This window comes from Meriones unguiculatus, chromosome 5 (genome assembly GCF_030254825.1).
Source record: "Meriones unguiculatus strain TT.TT164.6M chromosome 5, Bangor_MerUng_6.1, whole genome shotgun sequence".
NCBI classification, from domain to species: domain Eukaryota; kingdom Metazoa; phylum Chordata; class Mammalia; order Rodentia; family Muridae; genus Meriones; species Meriones unguiculatus.
Window position 1 is genome coordinate 40,348,777 of NC_083353.1, and position 14,592 is coordinate 40,363,368.

General features: G+C 50.5%; 1 protein-coding gene across 1 annotated transcript in view; it reads left to right on the forward strand.

The window, feature by feature from the left end:
• The first annotated feature begins 8,630 nt into the window (after window positions 1-8,630).
• Tgfa (transforming growth factor alpha) overlaps window positions 8,631-14,592 on the forward strand; it is an 80,627-nt gene continuing 74,665 nt past the window's right edge. Inside the window, exon 1 of the mRNA XM_060383662.1 lies at window positions 8,631-9,038. Coding sequence (XP_060239645.1) covers window positions 8,999-9,038 — 40 coding nt within the window. The 5' untranslated portion in view covers window positions 8,631-8,998. The remainder of the gene's footprint in view (window positions 9,039-14,592) is intronic.

Genomic DNA, 14,592 nt, shown 5'->3' on the forward strand with positions numbered 1-14,592 from the left:
GCTCCCTTGGCCATTGGGTCTGATTGATTTTAATTTGTAGAAGACGCCAAAAACATCCCCAACTCACGACAATTTGTTTTGTAGGAAACCAAAACGAGGGGAAACTCAAATGTTTTTCCTGTCTTTCGTTTTAACATTTCTAATCCAAAGTAAACAAGAGAGCTCTGTCCTTTGTGCCGGACACTGGCAGACACAGGGCTCTTGTTCTCTGAACATGATTGGCCATCCCAGCCCCAGCTCACACTGAGGCGCCTGTGTGCAGGAGTGAGGCCTCAGTGGCCTCAGGTCCCTGCCTTGCTGGGGTAGCAGTGCCAGCAGCTGACGCCCAAGCTCAGCTTGTCCCTGAGCCCGGGACCCTCTGTAGGTTGGCAAAAGAAGGAACCCTCTCCCCAAACACTCCCTGAAACTCAAACCCACCCACAACCCTCAACACCCTCCCTTCTGAAACAGAAATTCGTGCAAAGACAAGAGATGCTTACTAAAGAAAATTAAACAAGGAAAATCCAAAATGAAGAGTTCAGTCGTTCAATCTGTCCACATCTTTGGTATATCTATAACCTTCTCTTCATCCATGTACATATGTTAACACACTATGGGGAGAGGAGACTGTGGCTAATTTTAGGAAAAGGGACCTAATGCCTGGAGACGTAGCTCAGTTGGTAGGGTCCTTGACTAGCATGCGTGAGGCCTTGGATTTAGTCACAGCACCACAAACTCTGGGCCGACCTCAAAGTCATGGGAGATCATACATCCTAGGAACACAGGCATGTGCCACCCCACGTGGCTTATTGTGTGATTTCTGCTCAGACTTTTCTTCAGCGTCTCAGACATTAAGGACATTTTATTATACCATGCAGAAAAGATGGCAACTGGGGGCTGGGGAGATAGCTCAGCAGGAAAATGCTCATCATGGAAGCATAAGGATCCGAATTTGACCCCCAGCACCAACACAGAGAGTCAAGCCTGGTGGGATCTACCTGTACTCCCCAAACTGGGAAGAAGGAGACAGGAGGATGCCTGGAGCTTACTGGTCAGCCAGTCAGTCCAGCAGAATTGGTAAGGCCCAGGCTTAATGAGAGACCTTGACTCAAAAAATAAGGTGAAAAGAGATTGAGGAAGGCACCCAAGGTGGCCTTCACGTGTATGCGCACACACACACATGCATGCTGCCCTCCACACAAACACCTTAACACACACACACCACAGAGAGAGAGAACCAAGAGAAGATGAGGGATGTTTCAGCAATAATTCAAGGCCTGGTGCTAGGTGGATAGCGTTAAGATTTTCCTGGATGTAAAATGCAATGTTAGAATCTGGGCTCCTCCCCACCTCCCAAGCACCCTACTAAGACGTTGTGTGAGCCCTCAGCTAACAGGGTCAGCATTTCTGTATTACATCAAAGGGATATCCAAGGCCACACTTTCCAGAGATCCTGGCTGTAATGCTTCCGACCCTCGGGAAGCTATAAGCACAGACTCCCATTTCTGCTGCATGGGCTCTTATTTCTCTCTTCAGTGTCCTTGACACGCTGTTGCCTATCTGTCCATGCTGTTGTGAATTCTTCTAATGAACTCCATAGATGCCAGTAACCTAGCTAAGTGTCCTCTTGAACCCATCCTCCACCCAAAATCTGACACTCTCCTCCCCACGGTCACAGAATGGATGCTAAAACTGCGTATGTCTCATCCATGGGCAGGGGAAGAAGAAAAGGCTGCCTCAATATGCTCTTTACCAAAAGGGACAACTCCTTCCCCAAAAGCTCACTGGCCAGGCTTACCCGTGTGCCCACCACTGAGCCAGTCCTCAGCAGCAATCAAGGGATTGTCTTGTTTCATCTTGTGGACCAAGGCTGGCTGCCAATCCTGTGGGAAAGGAAGGAACCTGTCCGTGCTACTGGCAACAGCAGCGGCCACTTCAGACATTAAAAATGTGAGTTGGGTCAACAGCAGGTTCATGCTTGTCATCATCCATCAACTTTTGCACTCGCTTCTTCCACACCAGTCTGTTTTGTTCACTTGGCTGGGGTATTTTCTGCAGAATATTTTTTAGTCTGGGTGGTGCCCAGGTGGTTGACACTTTTATGGTTTCTTATCTGAACTATCTGGATAAGAAACTGAATTTTGTATCCCAGCCATTTCCTCTCAAAATTCCATGGCAATGGCTTTGTGGTCTTTGGCATTATCTGACAAACATCAATGCGATAAGCTTCATTTAGAGGCACCCTGATTCTCCTTCCCCGTGGTCCCCCACAGAGCAGGAGGGCTTGTCCAGTGTGCTTGGGGCATAACAGGCTCACAGCGAAAGCTGTGTTACAAAGAGAATACAGCAAGAGGCCATTGTCTGCACCGACGCCTACCACAGGGCTCTGAGCGCTCCTGGGTTCCTTGTAGCCTGCCCCTCATCATGAATCGAAGGCTGCCAAGCCTTCTCTCGGGATGCCCTTATCTGCAGTGGTGTCTGGTGTGCTGCTGGGACCCACTCTCTCTCGGCTTTGGTCAGCCCACCCTGTCCTTATTCCCCACATACTCCTCAGGGAGTTTGAAAATTGACCGTGAGGGTACACTTGCCTGACAGAGTGTAGATTTGTCTTTGTGTTTGCAGTCTCCTTGAACAAGCTTTCCATCTCCTGTGGAGCTTGGGATGCAACTCTCCCCTCCTCCTTGCTCCCTCTGGCATGGGACATTAGACCAGATTCTCCTCTGCCAACCTCTGCTGTCTTTATGAGCATCCTGTTAAAAATATTTTGACTGTCATTGGCTTTCTTTGTCTTCTGTCTTATCTGTTTTGTTTTTCATTTTCTCTTTCCTCTGACTTTGGGGAGAATTTATTGAGTTTATCAAGTTTTCTAAGATCCATTATTGAAAAGCAAATGAACAAGTCCCATTTGCCTTGATTTCTCTTTTCTTTATTCTTTAGGGATGTATGTGTGTTTGCATGTGTGTGTGAGGTGTGTGTGGTGTGTGAATATGTGTGTGTTCATACATGTAACTGATAACTGTGTGAGGTGAGCACAGGATAACCTTGGTTCCTGAGGTGCTGTCCATCTTGTTTACTGAGACATCAGGGTCTCTCATTGGCCTGGAACTTGACAAGTAGGCTAGACTGACTGCCTGGAGATCCCCCAGAGACCCAGCTCTCTCTGTGTCCCCAGTACTGGAGTTATAGGTGCACGCTGCCACACATGTACACACACGTGTACACACACATATTGATATATGTAAAATATGTACATGTGTAAAGTGTGTGTGTGTGTGTTTGTGTGTGTACACGTGCATGGGTTCTAGAGATGGATTCCAGACTTCCATAGCAAGAGCTTTGATGACTGAGCCATCTCCCCTTCCTTCTTTATGCTTCTGCTAGCCTGCCTTCTTACTTGTAAACATCACTGTTTCTGTCACCATCCTTATCAGAGCACTGGTTTCTGGGCACTGGATTTGGGACTTTCTGTTATTAAGAAGTGAAAATCCCATTTGATTTTACCAGTGAAAACTCAGGAGCCAGATGCTGGGGTGAAAACCTGCTAGCTCAGAGACGCAGAGAAATCACCCAGCTGACCTTCCTACTCAGCTCATCTCCAGAAGGAAAAGACAAAAGCCAAAGAGCCTACTAGCTCAGCTGCCAGCCCAGGAGAAAAAGATCTGCTAGCTCCCCCAAGGGCCCAGGAGGAGAAAGTGAAAAGCTAAAAGCCCAAAAGCCAAAGAACCTCTTCTTTTTTATCCAGGCTGTCTTAAATACCCTCCAACTCAATGCTCCTCCTTTCTACTTAATCCCTGTCAGCTGGTTTCTTGCTCTGCCTCTTGACCTAGGGTGAGCTTTATTAAATCTCACAGAAAATGCTTACATCAAAGGTGTGTGCTAGGGCTGAGCCACACCATAATCACATGTTTGTGATGAACAGAAAGTTCTTAGATTAAAGGTCTGTGTTAGGGCTGAACCACATGAAACAAAAGGCAGGTTTTTACAGTTCACAATCTCGGGATTCACAATGGGATCAAATATCCTGGACCGGCTTTCCTGTAAGAAGGGCTAAGGATTCCAGATGCCCCTTTGTCTCCAGAAAGGTGTGGCGGTGCATCCAGGATGACTAGGGCACAGTAGCAAAGAGAACGCACCGTACCCGGATGTCCAGTTGAATTACTCTTCTGCCTCTGAGCACATTGGAGTGGGGGAACTGCCACATGATGAGCTGGAACCAGAGCGGGTTCATCTGCATTGAATCCAGGCCCCCCTGCTGTGTTAGATGACAATGCCCCTGCTGTGGCAGCTGGGGTGTTCCTCTGATCCACTACCCTGACCATCATGTACCACCTATGGGTCCATTAACACCCAAGCTTCTGGGGCTTTGGAGACTTCGTAGTCTAGGATAGAAGGATCTGAAGTAACTCACCTGTCCAGTGCCCACATCTAAGGTCAGCCTGAGCACCAGGAAGGAGAAGGAAGCAGGGGCCATACAATTCTGAACAACACTGGCAATGGCAACCACTAGGTGCCTAAGGCAGAGCTCTCCTCCATACAGGCAAGGAAGACTCAGTTAGCCCTGCATGAGTCCCTCATCTTTTTCCTCCCCTAGATCTGGGAACACACTGGCCACTGAGGCCTCCGTGAGGCTGAAGTTTAGACAGTTCATCACTTTGCATCCATTTCTCTCCTTAAATTCCTTGCCATGGTAGAATCTCCTCATTCCACCAAAACTCCACCAAAACTCAGTTTGCAGAGTCCCCCAGAAGGGTTCCCCATGACCAATGGCCTCTGACCTTTACCATCTGGTGGATGCCTCTGCTACATCGTCTCCCTTTGCCATGTGTTGCTTCCCAAGGGACGGTCCTGTACATGCGGAAGCCAGCAGGCCACTGGCTCTGATATTGGCCCATGGGAGCCATCTTTCTTTTCACACTCATAGCTGTATTTCCTCCTCGACCTAGCATCTGGTCAAAGCCAGCTTAGCTGGCTAAATGCCAGACAAAAGTACCCTATAACCAGGAATGAGGGAGAGCTGGAGAATTTAGGGAAAGGACCCTCTAAACACAGGCCCAGAATCTGTATGAAAGGCATCTGGCTGTGGTTTGGTGTCCTCTGCCGCAGCTCTGCCAGTGGTTTCTTGTTTGCTCAGGGACAGACATGACTGGCTCTGCAGAGTAAGTCACTCTTGCTCAGTCCAGGGTATCTTCCTATAATGAGGCTCCGCATGCAACACAGGAACGGAGCCTCAAGGATGCAGCAGAAGGAGGACACAGAGTCTTCTTGTAGTCTCAAGGACACCACTGGAATTCACTCCACTCAGAGAGCAACCAATTCTGTTTAGCTGAAACATGAGTATGTATGTGTGCACATGCAAATGACATGTGTATAGGGATATAGGTGTAGGGATACAGGTGTGTGTGCACGTATGTGTCCCCATGAGCAAGGACACTGACATGAAATGATTAACCTGAAAGGGGGAGGCAAGTCCATGTAGGGGAACTTTTAAAGACGTGTTTATTAATTATGTATATAATGTTCTGTCTGCATGTGCGTCTGCACACCAGAAGAGGGCACCAGACCTCATTACAGATGGTTGTGAGCCACCATGTGGTTGCTAGGAATTGAACTCAGGACCTTTGGAAGAGCAGTGCTCTTAACCTCTGAGCCATCTCTCCAGCCCCATGTAGGGGAACCTTAATAACTAGCTTTGTTCATATGAAACACTGCTAAGCAGACAAACTCTGGCACCTAATTTTCCTACAATGCCAGTGAGTTAACTATTATCTTTAATAAAATGTAAGAAACTCACAAGAATCAACTGGAAGGAATCCGGGGAGGCAGCCCTATGGGTAAGGTACTTGCACGAGGACTGGAGTCCAGAGCCCCAGGATCCACATAAACACTGGATGTGTAACACCCTACCTGAAATTTCAGCCTTAGGAAGCAGAGACAGGATTCACAAAGGAAGCTGGCTAGCAGACTAACCCAATCAGTGAGCTCTGGGTTTGGTCCAGAGACCTTGCCTCAGTGAACAAATGAGGTAAGACAGTCAAAGGTGATTCAACCCCTGGCCTCCACATGTATGCACAAATGTTTACAGGCACCCACACTCATACAAACATCCATATACACACAAGCATACCACACATACACATAAAATTGAAGAAAAAGAACTGGAATGTTCTAAAACCACATTGCACCAGCTCAAGAAAGTCTTGGGGATAATGAATGACTTTCAAATATGACCCTGCCTCAAAACAGAAAGACAAACAGAGGAAGAGAATGGGGGAGGGGCACACGGAATGGAACAAGAGGAAGGAAGGAGTGAAGACAGAAAGAATGCCCTTGGAGTTGTGCACCTCTTAGTTTGCAAGCTGGCAAACCATCTCTCTTTTTGTTAAAGACATAGTTTTTGTTAGAGCCATTCATTTTATTGCACGTGTGAGTGTTTCCCCTGCTCTTGGCACGTGCACCATGCACACACTTGGTGCCCAGCAGAGTGTTCTGGACTCCCTAAAACTGCAGTCAAGGATGGTTTGGAACCACCACGTGAGTGCTGGAAACTGAACTCGCAGTACATATTTTGTCCTCTGCGAAAGTAACAAATGCTCTTAACCTCTAAGCCCCACAAATTATCTTTTAATTAAAAATATTTTCCAGCCCTTCAGGGAACCAGCCCACTTGCTTGATTGTGCCAGCCCCAACAGTGTGTGGGCAGTGGGCAGAGGACCAGGACGCTCCGATTCCCAGACAGCTGGCAGCCAACCACAGCCTTGCTGCTTTGCACGTGAGCCAGGAAGGACACAGCCAGTCCCCAGCCCTGACTCCTCGCCTCTTGTAACCAAGGAAACAGGCAAGCGCCCATAGGCATAGGTCATGCTGAAGGAAGTCAGCGCCCCATTCCCTCCCAAGGTCACAGGAAGGTTCTATGCAATGGGTGGAGGAAATGATTGACAGGAGACCCTCACTGGCCAGTCCCAAGCATAAAGACATGGAGGAGGCACAATATTCTCTAGTCGACGTAAATTACATGGATGGTTTTCCATGTAATTTCACACCTCTTTCAAAGCGCCTCTTATAGTGGAACATCCATCTGTTGTGGTACAGGTCTTAAATGTTTCCCCAACACCCTCACAGTGGGAGTGGAGAGACGGTAAGAGCACTGGTTACTCTTGCAGAGGCTCCGGGCTCAGTTCTCAGCATGCGGTGGTAATGAACAACCATCCGCAACTCCGCCCCAGGAGATCAGACACCAGCCAGACATGCACGCGGTACACACCTGTGTAAGCAGTCAAAACACTGATACAAATAACATGAGCGATTCTTTTTTCAAATATGGCTATGCAGGCCTTTCATCTCAGTGCTCTGGAGGTAGAAGCAGGTAGACCTCTGTGAGTTCAAGGCCAGACAGGCCTATATAGTGAGACCCTGTCTCCAAAAACAGGGTTTTTGATCAACTAATTAATTAATTAAAACAAAAAGATTCTTGGAATTAGCACCTTTTTTCCCCCTAAAAGTTCATTTGTTGTTTGCTTGGTTCCCCCAGTGGGCGGCGCTAGTGAGAGATGGCAGAGACGTTGGTAGGTCGGGGCCCTTTTGGAGGAAGTTAAAGCACAAGCTTGCCCCTGAGGAGTATATCGGAAACCCCCTTCTTTGCTTTTGGGCTGACATATGCTCCCCACTAACATGTTCTTTCTCCTCACAGCTCCAAAGCAACAGGGCCAGGTGACCCACAGAACAGAAGCCCGGATCTTGTTTTAAGCTGCTTATCCTGTGCATTTCATTACAGCAGCAGGAAGATGCCTAACAGTTCCCACACATCGGGCCCTGTGCCTTGGGCCTCTTTGGGGATCGAGGTCCCTCTGTTCTTACAGTAAATCGGAATTGTCAACCCTAAGACTTTGAGCATCCAGGTAAGGAAACAGCAAGAGAATCCCAAGGCCAACACACCCTGCCACCAACGCTCCACCCCCAAGGAGAGCGGGTCTTCTGGGCAGCCCGGCGGCGGGAGGCAGGAGGGGTCATCGTGACAACTCTATGGCTCATCGTGAGCTCTCTGGGCCGCTGTCCGCTGTGGGTGGCACCCCCAAACAGCCACGCGCCATTCTTTGTCCACCCAGAACGTCTTCTCTTCCCGGGTTCCCCTCTCGTAGTTCACTATCAGAGGCCAGCTCAGAGACACAAACCCTGAAAATGCCACCACCCCGGCCTTCTTTGTCCTGCACTTAATGGCATGAGAGCGCTCTTGTTCCGGCTCCTGCACCCGCAAAGCAGTGAGACAGTAGGGTTAATGAGCGATTAAGTTCATGATAAACAGCGACTCCCTGATCTTCACACTGTATCGGGGGACACAGGGTGGCTTTGCCCCTGTTTGGTGGCAGGTGTCCCGGAGCCGGCAAGGATCGGGGCGCAGGTGGAAATCCGAGTTAAATGAGTGTTTGGCTAACTATGGAGAGAGCGCTTTTCTGGGGTCAGGCCCGGCCAGGTGGCTGACTACGCTCGCTCGTGGGTCTCCAGGCTCGGGATCAAGAGTGTCTTGGAGAAGCCCCTGGCGCAGGTGACAGGATCCTAGGCGACTCCGCTCCGCCGCCTACAGCCCGGACGCGGCTACTGCGCCGGGGAACCGGGCGGCGACCCTGGGGCGCAGGCACCGCGGGGAGGTGTCTGAAGCCGGGCGCTTCCTGCCTGGCCCTTGGCCCAGGGTGGTGACTGGCTGTCGCGATCGGGGCGCAGGTCCCCGCCCCCGGCTCGCAGTCCCCACCCCTGCGCCTCCGGGGGCGCCCCATCGCGGGAGGGTGGTCCGCCTCCCCCCCGGCCGCCCAGGGCAGAGAGGCGGCCAGAACCTCCACCTCTTCCCCGCTTCCGCCGCAGGCAGCGCTCGCCGGCCAGGGCCACCGGGAGGCGCGGCCGTCCCTCCGCCCGCGCGCCGGGGGCCGGCCCTGCCGCCTGCGCCTTTTTCCCCGCGCACACGGCGGCGGCGCGCGGCCACTCGCCAACCGCAGGCAGCGCGGTGGCTGCAGCGCCCTGCGCTCGGAAGATGGTCCCCGCGGCCGGACAGCTCGCTCTGCTAGCGCTGGGTACGTAGGCGACACCGGGTGTCCCCGGGCCCCTCTAGCCTGCTCTCCGCGGCGCTCCGGGTCCGCTTAGGAGAGCAGCAGAGAGGCGGGGGCTTGGAGGGGCGGGAGCGGGCGAGCCACCGGGGGTCCCCGAGAACTGGGGAGCGGGGGACAGTCCTGGCGAGCTGGCCTCCCGGCGCTGAGACCGGCTTGAACTTTACTCTTCGCGGCGCCGGCGCCCGGCTCCGGTGCCCACGCCCTCCTGCCTACCTGGCTGTCGCCACTCCCGGCTTCCCCAGAGCCGCGTGAGCGCGACCCTCTGGGTGGCCCTGGCCTGAGCCCCTTTCGCGCGGCCCGAGCCCCTTTCGTGTCTCCGGCGGGAGCCCGCGTTGCGCGCCCGAGGCTTTCGCCTTTGGTTTGAAGCGCTCCTAGGCGCTGGGGTGGATTTGGGGTTTTTGTGCGGATTAATTGTTCTGTTAGGCTTCCCTCGGAGCTCGGGTGTCCCTATCAGAGGCGGCGGCGGCGACTGACATCTGAGCTTGACCAGTTGCTGGGAGTTGATTCTTGGACATAGGGCGGTCGGGCGGGGTGGGGACACGCGTCCCCTCGTGTCTAGGCGGTGGGAGATTTCCCGCCGCGAAGCTCGCGGGTGTGTTGTTCCGGGCTGTCCTTGACGTGCTGTTCCCGGGCAGCATCCGCTCTCTACTTGGTGCAGGCAGCGTCTGTGATGTTTGACAGAGTGGACTGAAATCCCCTGGTGTCCTGGGCACCGCTGCCGCCTTGTGAATCTTTCTGTCTGCTGTCTTCAGCACTTAACCCTGGACGGGGCTTGAGGCTGTGGGTCATTGGCTGCAGTGCTTTAAGGACCGAGCCGCAGGAAGGATCCCAGCACCGTGTAAAGCCGGCGCGTAACCCCAGCGCTCGGAGGGTAAAGGGAGTAGGATTTTAAGTTCGATACCACCCTCAGCTATACAAAAAGTTTGAGACCAGCCTGGGCTACATAAGAACCTGGTTCTACGTGATTATTAATAAGCAAAGCTTTGTAAAGCAAGATGCTTGCTACAGGGTCGGTAGACCAAGGAGGGAAGTTTGGAACTCCTCTCTCCAAGATATGCCCAGAGCTGCAGCCTGTCACAGCCAAGGTGAGGGAGGGTTCACAGGTCCCTGGCATGGTTCACAGTCCTGCCCTGGAATGGCTCCCTCGGCAGCGGGAGAAGACACTTTGAGCCACTGCTAGTTGAACCTGAAGTGAGTTATGGGCAGATTTCCTCGCTTTTAGCAAGAACAACCTTTCAGGTCTATTCTAATGCTGGTTTCACTTCATATATATACTGAAGCTGTGAACTGTAGAGATGGTGGGAAGCCTTCAGGTTGCTTCCCCATCCTATTTTTTTTTTTCCTGTGAACACTTGCCTGGTACTGTCAAGCAGCCCCAGTTCATTGCCAACCCACCTGATGAAGAAGAAACCGTCCTTGTTCCCATTTCTCAGAGGCAGAAAGGACAGTGCTACCGTGCTAGATGGACCAAGGAGTGCAGACGTGGAAAGTCACCTCACTTGTGGTCAACATATTCATCCTGTCTCTGGGTTTGGGATGTGGCTCTGAGGAGAGACGGTGTGGAAAACCCTAGGACTCACTGTTGGGTTTCTTGTGGTTGAGTCTATTCAGCGAGAACAGAGGCAGAAGAGCCTCCCCGCAGCTGTTGGCAGCTGTGCACCGCGGCCCCTTCAATGCTCGCAGCGCAGGCAGCACGCACACTGTCACACTGTAATTTTCTCCTTGCCTGAGTGCCCCATCCAGTTTGTTCTCTGCTCGCTTCCCTGACAGAGGGGGAAATTATAAACATAAAATTGACCAATCTATAAAAGCTGTCTTGTGCTGTTCCAGAAAGAGTAGTTAAAAAAAAAAGTGCTGTAGGGAGGGGATTCATTTACAGCAGTGAGGGTTCCTTTCTATTTAACAGTCTTTAAAAGAAAAATCACAGCCGTTAGGTCTGTGCCTTTACTCAAACGGCTGCCTCCCACGTGTCTTTAATTTGAGGCATTTCCTCTGAAGCTGTTTGCCTCTCTGATTTTTCTTAGACAGCTGAAGGCAAATCAGCCACTGTTTCATCAGTGAGCACTGTCTGAAGAACCCTAGGCTGGTCTGAGAGCTGGCTCTTAGTGCTGCCGGTGGGGGCTTAGGATTGGCTCTCAACCCTTATTCCTGTTCTAAGGGACAGAGTAAGAGAAATGTGGCCCAGTGGCGACTTTGGACACATGACCCAGGTTCCTGTGGTGGCTGCTGTCCCAGGCAGGGTTTTCTCCTGGGCCTGGCACCTTCTCTGTACCCAGGTGTCCCAGGCAGGGTTTTCTCCTGTCCTGGCACCTTCTCTGTGCCCAGGGAACAAGCAGTTGTAGGCATTCGATCACCTTTCTGTGCTTGTTTTTATTCTCTGTGAAATGGGGATGTAAGGAGAGCTGTTGGATAGAGTTGGTGCCTGGAGACCAGTGTCTGGGATGTAATCAGAGCTTAATTAACCTTAACACCACCCAACCCTTGTTATTGGTACTCGGAGCCCCAGAGAATTCTGGATGTCACAGCAGGTTATGTGGGTTCTATGACCCACAGGTCACCACGTGAGCTTGCCTCTAGCTCCTCACCCTTTCTCTGCCAGAAAACCTGAGTGATTTCTAGTCAAACTCAATCAAACTCAGGCATTCTTCCATACATTACAAATCTTTCTTTCTTTTTAATGTCTAACACTTGTGCCTTCTCTTTAGCACTCAATGGCCACAATGGCCAGTTGTTTTCTCTAAAGTGGAAAAAATAAAACCAGCCCCACCTTCCAGGTTGCTATGAAATCAGAGGAGATGGTCAACAGATTTACAAACCATAAAAATAATGAGGCTGGGGGCATAGCTCAGGCATGAAGCCATTTGCCTGGCAAGCACAAAGCCCCAGGTCCCATCCTACCTCTGCAAAGGAAACAAATAAGTGAATCACTGAAAATAAAATTGATTTTGTGACAGAGATAGACTTTATAAGATGGCAATAAGGCTTGACACCCCTTCCCATAGATGAAGACCACCTATAGCCCTTAGAGATGGCTGCCATGGGGGGGGGTGCTAGGTGATCTTTGCTTTGGATTCCTGTTGAGGGGTTCTTGGGGGGGGGGGTTCTCCATTACATGGAAATGTCATCTTTCAGGCTTCCACCGTTGGCCTGTGGAGGACTCATGCCTCTTACTGGGCAGTTAGGGTGTGCTCGCCGGGACTGAGGGCCGGCGGGGTGTAGCAAGCCTGCTGACCCTATTTGCTCTTCCAACATTTGGTTTCCTCAGGACAAGGTGATCTTTCTCTAAGCAATGTCTCTTGCAAGGGAGACCTTTCTTATAGGAGTAAATGATGCTTTGCACTGTTGTTACTATGGTAACGCATGACAAACAGATGACTTTTCCATTGGACCGATCTCCAAGGACCTTTGCAATATGTGTTTGGAACAAGGCTCTAGTCAGCACACTGCCCTCTAAAGCCGGCAGGCGTCAGGTCATCCCACGCTAAAATCCTTTCTAGCATCTTCTACATCAGCATGCTCGTGTCAGAACCATATGGAGGCCTAGGGAGCCCAGGTGGAAGGGCCTGCATGCTCAGCGAGTTTCCAGGTGTGACCTGTGTGGCTGGAGGTTCTTCAAGCACCCTGCTCCTCAGGAGTTGTGCTGTGGGGGCCTTCTGCCTTAATCAACTGCCCTGTGCCTCAAAGCCATCCTCCTGCTTCTAAGTGTGGCTGGAGACCCAGGCGCCGCCATTAAAGCTGCTTTGGCCTGTGCTGCCAGCCAGGGCAGAGTTGGAACCTTACTGAGAGTTCACAGTTCTTCTGCTCTGCCTACAGCCTGTGACATTAAACATCAGCTTACAACACTAACCATTTCACGCTTCTGTTTTTATGTTTTTGTGTGTTTTTATGCCTATGGGTGTTTTGCCTGCAGGTAGGCCTGAGTACCAGGTTCGTGTAGTGCCTGAGGAGGCCACAAGGGTATCAGATCACCTGGGGCTGGCGTGACAGAGGGTTGTGAGCCACCATATGGGTGCTGGGTGCTGAGAATTGAACTTGGATCCTCTGCAAGAGCAGCTTAGTTGCAAAGATGACTTGCTATAGAGCTTTTTCGGATATTTCTGATCATGTATTTTAAGAGATAAACTTAATTCTGTGCTAAAAACTAATACACATTACATAATATAAATATATAAAGGACTAATATATTTATTTTTATATAATTGTTTCTATATAAAGAGGGCTTTCTAGATAGACTTCTCTACTGGCACCTGTTGTAGGTACTGGGACCTGAACTCGGGTCCTCTGTAGGTGAGCTCTCACGTGCTGAGCCATCTCTCTGGCCCTTGATTCACTTTGTAATATCTTCCTGTGGCAAATGGCAAATACAAAATCTTAACCCAAAATTAGAAAAGCCAGAAATCTGGCTGGCAGAACCACCTCTGAGAAGCAGCTCAAATGCAAGGGTGTATGCTCCCTTGAGCCATGTGCTCCCTTGAGACACGTGCTCAGGTCTAGGTACACCACCTCTCTCTCCAGGGTGGAGCTCACTATGTAGACTTGGCTGGCCTTGAACTCATAGAGATCTGCCTGCTTAAAGCATGTGCCCCCACTCTGGCTAAGCCAGTTCTTTTGAAGCATTACTAATGAGTTGTATTAAATATGACTTAAAAACTAAAAGCTGGAGCTGGAGACATGGCTCAGTGGTTAAGAGTATTGGCTGCTCTTCCATAGAACCAGTTCCCAGCATCCCAGCATCCCACAGCAGCTCCCAATGGCCTGTGATTCCAGGTCCAGGGCATCCGATATGCTTACGAAGACATATATGCAGGGAAACCAATACAAATAATTTTTTTTTAATTTTAAAGAAATAAAAACTGTTACCTGGGATTAGGAAAAGCCAGAAGATATTGAAACGTAACTGTGCGTGCTCCATTTAATACTAGTTTGCTGGTCTCAAGCCGGAAGAAGCAATTTTTTAAGCATGGAGTCATCTCCTAGTCTAGTGAATTCTGTACTCTGCTGCATTTAATACTTTTGGAGGAGTAGGTTGATACAGGATCTTTCCATGTAGCCCAGGAATACACTGTCCTCCTGCCTCTGCCTCCTGGGGGCTAGAATTAGAGCAGTATTGACCAGTTTTGGCTTCAATTGCTTGGAAACCTCTTGCCACAGAAGGCTTTCTGTTTTCCTCACTTGAGCCTTTGGCTTTTCAGTTACACAAAGATGGTGGAGACCTTCTCAAGAAGGGCTTGGGTGTGGAACTGCTGTAGCTTGCTGGAACTTGGCTGTTGATTTGAACCTTCCATCCTCCACCATTTCTGCCTGGGAAACCAATGGCAGAGCCTCGGCCTGAAAGTCTGCCTTGGGTCATGTTGGCCGGTGCCTCATTTCTCCTCTTCTCTACTGAGTTTTCAGGCTTCGTGTTCTGCGTCTCTGCCTTGGGAACCTGTCAATATAACCTCATGGAATGTCTGCCTAGGACACTCCAGATATACCTCAGTTGCCAAACCCCAGCCCAGCTGTCAACATGTACCATGGG